The sequence below is a fragment of the Ursus arctos genome, unplaced genomic scaffold, assembly GCF_023065955.2.
Source record: "Ursus arctos isolate Adak ecotype North America unplaced genomic scaffold, UrsArc2.0 scaffold_19, whole genome shotgun sequence".
In the NCBI taxonomy this organism is placed as follows: Eukaryota; Metazoa; Chordata; class Mammalia; order Carnivora; family Ursidae; genus Ursus; species Ursus arctos.
The window spans coordinates 13,206,261-13,214,486 of NW_026622863.1; the positions used below are offsets into that span (position 1 = coordinate 13,206,261).

Genomic DNA, 8,226 nt, shown 5'->3' on the forward strand with positions numbered 1-8,226 from the left:
CTGATAACGCAGTTCTCTCGCAGACAGGAAATCGAGGCACAGAGAAGTTAAATCTCTTGCCCAAGAGCTAGAAAACTGCAGGTTTGGAATTCAATCTCAACCAGTCTGGCCCCAGAGCCCAGGCCCCCAACCATGCCCGCAGGCTGTTACTGCTGCAGAATGGCATCTTTTCCAGGGTAGGCGGACGATTAATGGAGAAACAAGGGAAAATACCACAGAACCAAAGAAATACCAAGATCAAAACATCCATGTGGTCCACACCATATGTGAGTAGCCCCGGGATCACATTCTACTCTTCTCCACTCTCCAGCCCCTCATGGCTCTACCTGCTGGTTCTCTGTGCCCGTCTATGACCCCTGCCTTCTCTCTCCCACCACCCGCACATCCAGTCAGGAGCCAAGCCCTGCTGATTTCAATTCCAACCCATTATGGCTTTCACAGCGGTTCCCATTCCTCCATTTCTATTTATCCAGATTCACAGTCTGATCACTTACAATCTGGGTGACTTTGGGCAAGTCACTTAACCTGCTTCCCATCCACGTACTCATGTCCAAAACAGGGCTAGCGGTGGTGTCTGCTTTGCGTGTGCTTGTGAAGACTGACCGTGCGGGCCCACAACAAGCACTGTGTCCATGTGAGCGATCACTCTGTTTATTCAACTACCACCCCACTATATGCCCATGGCCCACATCAACACTGCGCAGGAGCCTTCCGACCAGACTCCCCAGCTGCCGCCGGGGCACCCCCAGCTCAGCCTCCACCTGCTTGGGAGTGACATCCCGACAGACTGCTCTGAGAAGGGCACAGCTGGGCCCCTCAGCCCCCCATGCATGGCCTGGCCTTCAAGCCCTTTCTACATCCATCTCCTGCCATAGCCTCATCTACCTGCCTACTAGAACCCAGATTTTATGAACAAGTTTTGGAAACCTTTCTGCCAGAGGAATCTTATGCAGAATCCCCATGTACCAAGTGGCTGCAAGTGTAATCACTCTGGTTCCTCTCAGAGCCTCCCTGACTCCACGGCAGCCCCAGAGCCCCAGCCCAGCGCCACGGGCCCAAAGCACAGCTTGCAAATATTGTTCCAGGCCCACGTGCGGCTCCGTTTCCTTCCAACTCCCCAGATTTTGCTAGGGCAGTTCCTTTGCCAAGTATACTCTCCCCCAACCTCCCCTCTCAAACCCAGCCTCGTCTTGGAGGTGCGATTCCACTGCCGCCTCTCTCGTGAAGCCACCCTGACTCCTGGCAGCTCCCTCCTCTGTGTGTACAGCCCCACCGCCTGGCACACTGAGGGCATGAATCACATCCTCCCTGGTGGCTTGGATATCTGTGTGCCTGTGTTGTCTCCTCCTCAACACTGAGAGCCCCCAAAGGGTAGGATCATGCTGGGCTCCCCGCCACCTTCCCCAAAGTACCATCTGGTGGCCTCTCACTGCTTCCCTAGGCTCATACTGCCCTCTCTGGCCAGGGCTCAGGGTCTGCTGTGTTCTCAGCAGGGTTACAGAAGTGGTCAAGCTCTGCTCTGTGAGCTCTGGGAAGTTGCTTCCCCTCTCTGTGTCTCCACTTTTCAACTGCAGGATGGGAATGACAACAATACGCTTCTTGTAGGATTACTGTGGGGGCGAGTTGAAATAACGTATGGCAAGTCCACAGCACTGTGCCTGGCTCGTAGTGAGTGCCTGGTGCATGGTGGATATTACTGCGGGGAGGACAGCCAGCACGACGGAATGATACTCTCAGGTGAGTATCTTGAGGATGCTTGACGAGAGGCCCTATCACTGCTCACCCACCCTGCCTCCTCAGATTCCGGGGTGCACATCGGAGCTATGCTTCACCTCCCTGGCGGTTGGGTGTGGTCCCGTGGCTGAGCGCTGCCAGTGATCTATGAACAAGAGTGACGAGCGCCACCTTCAGGCTGACCCAGCAAGAACTCCCCGGCATGATCTCACTGTTGGTCCATCTGCTGGTCAACTGCAGAGGGTCTGGGCCCTTAAGGAGGGCAGAGCCATGAGATGGAAGAACCCTGGCCTCTGATGGACCACGTGGAAAGACGTCAGTCAGTCGGGATCACTCAACTGCACCTTTCTTGAGTGAGAAAGGGATTTGTAGATTTTAAGCCACCAAGACTTGGGGGTTTATCTGTTACAGCTGCAAAAATTACCTAACCAATTTGGGTCACATTTGTTCAAAGGTCACTGAAGGCTCATTCCTCCTTAGGCAGCTGAGCACTGAATCCCCTATGGCTGCCGCACAGCTGTGCCTTGGGGATCTGGGATGTCAATCACTTGGGGACACTCACTTGAAGAAACCAAATATTCCTAGGCGGTACTGGGTCGTCACAATCAGCACGTCCTCATAGGCAGCCAGGGCAGACCCATCGAAGATGGACGCGGAGCCAGTCTCGAAGGCACCCCCGGGGAGCCACACCATGACCTGCAGAAGGGAAGACACCTCTCCAGTCAACCTGCCAGGCCCTCACATCCCCGCCCCATGCATTTTGGGACCTTCTTTCTTTAGGGAAATATAAGCGTCTCACTTTCCTTTCTAAGAAGCATCAGAGTTTTTGTCTTTTGAAGAAGGCCCAGGTGGTAAACTTGGGGACTCTGGCCCCTGAGTGCCTGGGTTTGAGTCCCAGTTTTGCCACGGACGAGCTGTGTGACGTTGGGCATATTACTTAACCTCTCTGAGGCTCGTTTTTCTTATCTGTAAGATGTGAAGAATGAAAGTGTCTCACTCTTGGGTTATCATGAGATTTAAACGAGATCCTGCATCTAAAATTCTTGGAACAATTTCAAGTGCTCAGAAAGTATTAACTAAATATCACTGAACTTGTGACCCACAGGAAGATGGAAATCCTTATAAGCCATGTAAGAGAGCAGAAACCACTTAAGTTGTTTTAACTTAACTCCTTCCCCTATCTACAGAGAGAAGCAAGGCGAGATGACAGGGAAGAGAAGTGTGAAAACGTCACTATATTGATTAGAAAAACTGGGACTGGGGAACATAAAACATTCACATGGCACTATCAGGGTTGATATACTTATTAATAAATCCTTTCCATTCTCTCTTTTCAAAAATAATTTATTTATTTTAGTGAGAGAGAACATGCAGGTGGGGAGGGGCCGAGGGAGAGAGAGTCTTAAGCAGACTCCACACTGAGCACGGGCAGATCTCACGACTCTGACATCACGACCTGAGCAGAAACCATGAGTCCGACACTTCACCCACGACGCCACCCAGGTGCCCCTCCCTTCTCTTTTTTAAAGTCATATTAGGGACTACAACTCTTGGGGCAGGAAAAGAGAATAAAGCCACTGAGGAAAAAGAAGGACTAGACAAAGCACTGGCTTTGGCACCGGACCTGCCACTTACCGTGTGCACAACGTGGAACAAGTCACTTATGTCGTCCCTGTGCCTCATCTTCTTAATCTATACAATGGGTCCAATAATTCTTTCCCACCGGTTACACGAGATAACGTATTGTGCTTGGCACATAATCAGTGCTCAATATATATTGTTAGGATCCAAAAGAGTGGGTCTCCCATTGCATTGGCAAAGGGGAAAGAGGATGACAAGAGGGTGTGGTTGAAAATTAGTACCTTTCCCATTCACTTGCACAGAGAGAGTTTATGTTCTTAAATGAAATACTTATTATTACCTGTCCTCACAGCAAACAGAAAAACTGGAGGATGAATTAGCCTCTTTAAAAAAGGATTTCCCAAACAAACAAGCAAACAGAAAATCAGGGTCCTTGTAAGCAGTGTCTTTCTAAATGTTCACAGACCTTTAAATATTCAACAGAGGGGAAAAACAAAACAAAATAAAAATCAAAGGTCAAGTCAAATCACTGCCAACAAAGAAGCAATCGGAAAGGAAGATAAAGTGACTCTGTCATTAAATGACTTTTAAAGAGTTATTGATGCGTCAAGTGATTACATTTCCCTTTTACCCAACAGGGGGTAGGTTTGATTCTGGACACCCAGACCCTCTGCCTGGGTCCCTGGGCAAGAACCCGCTAGCTGGAGCCCCGGGCGTGGCAGGCAGCCTTACGGGGAGCTTGGAGCCGCTGTCCGCATGGGCTGGTGCATAGATGTTAAGGTACAGGCAATCTTCGGACACTTCCAACTTGGGGTAATGCACCTTGAGAAAGTGTTGATCTGAGAGCAGCCACTCTGAGTTCTGGAGGCACCTTGGAGGAAGGAAGGAGAAATCCTCAGAGTCGCTGTCAGCGAACTTGCCTGGGAGGGGCCAGGTCTTGTGACAGCAGAGAGGCCTGGTGATCTCCTGTGTCTGAGCAGAAGAGGCATATGGGAGCTACTCGTACAATGTCTAGTCATCTCCCTGGCCCCCGCCGTGGTGGCACAAACAAAGAAACACACTATAATTCTTTTTGGCCTGGTTTTTGGGTAGGAAAGCACATTGTGCAGAATAATTGTATCATTAACTTCCAGCACCCACCCATGCCTACAGTCACTACCACAATTCAGAAACACACACGAAGATTCAACATTGGCTCAACGATTCTCCAAACTAGACAGCAAGACACTGGAGTTATATATGAAGGCTTTTGCTCTAGCAGCTCCCTTTTCTGCCCCCAGAGGAACAAAAGGACATTTCTAGGCCTTTCCACCAGGAACCAATGGAGGTAGATGTGCAGGGAGATTCCTGTATCCGAGCCTTTGCTCAAGCTGGTGCCTACGCCCAGACTGCTCTCTGCTCATATCTGTTTGCTCATGTTCTTCCCTTTCTTTCAGGTTCAGTCCAAGTGCCACCTCCTCCAAGAAGCCTTCTGAGGTTTCTCCAGTTAGACCACAGCTCTTTAGAAACACCTATATAACTTGTGTTTTTTCCTTGAGGTTCTCCTAGGCTTGTACATGAGAGCTACCATCTTCCCCTACTCAAATGTGAGCAGCTAGAAGCTGTTTTGGTCACCTTGGTACCTCATAGTCCCCAGCACTGAGACTGTGACACAGTAAGATTGACTGAGACCAATATATGTGATTCCTAACATTCTCAGTGCCCAATTATTGTTAATTTTTTAATAGAAGAGTGTACAGCTTAGGCAGTGGGAAACCATCACTGCAAATTTACCCCCCGACAAGTGTTTATACCTTTTTTGCCCCTTCGTATATTGTTTATGAGACATCAGGCCCTCACTGGTTTCAGCAAAGCCATCCCTGAGCTCCCCCCAAGGTGAGGCTAGGTGGTTCCTTCTCAAGACCCTTCTCTGATCCCCTAAAAGGTTGCCCTTCACACTCTATATTTTAATCATTGTTATTATTTATGCCCCTACCACCCCCACCTACAGGTTCCCGCAGGGCAGCTGTGACCAGCCCGCTGGGTGTCCCCCCGGGTGTTACAGAGAGGCAATTCCTGAGTTGATTCTCCATGCATATTAGTTGAATGAATACATGAAGGAAGGAATAGATGAGTTTCAGCTTAGTGTCCTCAGTCCCTGGGCCACATGGGGTCTTCTGAGGCTTAGGGAGCTTCCTGGCACTAGGGTACTCCTTCTGTCTGGGACCCCAAGGCCAAGAGCCAAGAACCAGCACGACCCAACCTGAGCAATTCATAGAATCTGAGCACCAGAAGATTCTTGGGAATTTGCAAGTCTCACCTCCCAACCTAGGCTCAAGTCCTCATCACGATTCACCCCCCTTAGCTTGAAAATTTGCAGTGACGGGGGCGGGCATGAGAGGGGTCCTGACCCAGGACACACACATCTATTCCTACAGGTGTTTGTGGATCTCCCTGCATCTGGCACAGAGCTCTAGAAATCCCTCTCGGGTGGTTCTTTACTCTAAAGCCCTCAGCCTGTCTGGACCCTGGAGACTAAGCCTAGGTGGCGGGTGACAGGGAAATACCTGGACCAAGACTCAGTAAGTCTGTCACAGTGGTTCCCAAATCTGACTGGTCCTCAAATCCCTAGACACCTTTCAGTGATTGCAGTTTCCTGGGCCCAGCTCTGGGATTCCGATTCAGAAAGTCCAAGAAGGGAGCCTGAGGGATCTGCAGGCTCTGAACACCACCACCAGTGATCCCGCTGGTCAGCCAGCCGGGGAGCCATGTGATTACGGAAGCCCTTGTCCACTTCTGCAGCTCTCCTCCTCCTCCTTGGTGCCCCCACCTCTCCCAGGGAGCTGCATGACTTTTATTCCCCCTCAGTGCTCTGCCCTCACACCCAGGTCACATTCCCCCATGGGACCGAAGCTGCACTTACAATTTAGGGTAGGACGTGGCATCTCGGAAGCCATTCCAGGGCAAGGCAGGCTTTGGTTTCTTAAATCGCAGGGGTCCTAGAGGGGGCGCAGCATAGGGGATCCCGAGGAACATGTTCACAGGCATGGTGCTTCCCAGCACATGGGCTTGCTTCCCCCGGACCCATCCCAGCCCAGTACTCCTCACTGGTGCATCCACGGCGGGCCCTGAGGGGACACACAGGGAGGAATCAGGAGCTGGCTGGGTGGAGAGAACCGGAACAAGCCCAACTAGGAGCTCCCCTTAGTGGGGGCACTCCTTCTTGGCTCAGATGCTGTGCAACAGGAAGTATCTAGACTCCCTGTCCATGAACCCCTGCCCACGGCTTTTTTCAAGATCGCCTTAGAGGGCACCTGCCTCAGAGCACCGACTTAGTTTCTCCTAGGAACACACAGCACCAAGCCACAAAATTTGCCCCGGTCACGCTGGGGAACCAGGAACCCTTCCTTTCTGCAGTGCAGATTTCCCTCACTCTGGAACTGATAGATGCCTGGCTCTGCGGATCCTAGCATCCCACAAAGTCATCTGGCCCAGAGTCATTTTCATACCTATCAGCACATTTGCTGGCATGTCTGTGCAGCCCCTCTATGACGACTAGCTTTTTGACTTTTCTTAAAATTAAATTTAAATAAACTTTAAAAATCTTACCCAGAGGAACCCTAAGCAATAACATCTACGGAATTGTGCTTTTGATGAGTTAGGTCTGTGGTTTTGAATACACGTGAAAATACATACACATCAATGAAAACAAAAGGTTCTCATGCCGATGCCACCTGACATCAGCTCATCCGCCTCCAGGGATCTGAGGATGACATTTTGGGAACCTGAGGGTGCAAGCTTCTCGGTTTCCACGTAGAATACGGAGTATTGAGAAGTTCACCACCCAGCTATTTACCTGCAGGACTCGGGTGTCTTGGTGCTACCTGCTCTAATGTCGTTTTAATAGTGAAAGCCTGTCAGGGAAGATAGTAGAACAAAGCATGGGCTTCATCCTGTGCCCCTGCCCAGTGCCTAGGACAGAGGCCTCTCCAAGCTCCGACAAGGTGTGAGCAACCCATGGACAGGACCAGGGTCTTCTGTGCTCTACCCACTCCCACAAAGGAGACTCTGGGGGTGGCTTTCAGTAATGCCAGGACATTGGTCAGGTGCCCTGAGGTTACTACATAGCCTTTTATGAGCCTTCAGACCTCTGAGAAATAGGTTTATTTGCACCATTGGAAAATCCTCTACGGTAAGGAGATCTCCCTACCCCATCTTCTGAGGGCCCTCCTCTCCCACGGGGCGTCTCACCCTCGGTGGCAGCTGCAAGGACCCAGACAGCCCAGATCAGGGTCTGGCCCGGGTGCCGGCGCTCTCTGCTCATCCGGCTGGCCTGCCTGAGCTCCCTGCACCTCCACGGCCGCAGCTGGCCTCAGAGCGCCTCGGGCAGGGTTAAGAAAGGGCTTCTGGTTAGCAGACAAACGTTGAGCAGGCAGAATCACGACACCGGGCTGGTGAAGAGAGGCTGCAGACCAAGATTTTCAGAGGAATTGGCCAAGCAAGACCTCCCTGTTCTGATTTACATAAGGAGAAGCTGATGATTAACTTGTAAGCTAGGGAAGGATAACGTGAAGGCTCTGGGCGTGCGGGATGGAACAAATACCAGGGACATTGGAGATCAGGGAAGTCAAAGACCTTAACTCCAGTGCCTGGAGGGGCCAGGAAGGCAACAAGCAAGCAGTGAACGAAGCTGGCCGAGAGAGCTCAATAGGATGTGGTGGGGACTGTGGGACACAGCGCATGCCCTCTCTTAAAGGGGCAATGACTTCTCAACTCCAGACAACATCTGGCTTATAACAATGTAGGTACACCAAACCAGAAGTCAGTGGTCTCTTTTGATTTTTATATGCGGGTTCAATTTTTAAAAATCATGATATGAGCCCAATGCAGTATTTCTACTGGCTTGAGTTGCACCTGCAATTCTGATCTAGA

General features: G+C 50.8%; 1 protein-coding gene across 1 annotated transcript in view; it reads right to left on the minus strand.

Moving 5' to 3' along the window:
• CES5A (carboxylesterase 5A) overlaps positions 1-7,711 on the minus strand; it is a 28,774-nt gene extending 21,063 nt beyond the window's left edge. The window contains exons 1-4 of the mRNA XM_026494783.3: positions 7,546-7,711; positions 6,218-6,422; positions 4,048-4,186; positions 2,297-2,430 (exon numbers count right to left, since the gene is read on the minus strand). Of these exons, the coding sequence (XP_026350568.1) occupies positions 2,297-2,430; positions 4,048-4,186; positions 6,218-6,422; positions 7,546-7,618 (551 nt within the window). The 5' untranslated portion in view covers positions 7,619-7,711. The remainder of the gene's footprint in view (positions 1-2,296; positions 2,431-4,047; positions 4,187-6,217; positions 6,423-7,545) is intronic.
• Positions 7,712-8,226: the final 515 nt, after the last annotated feature.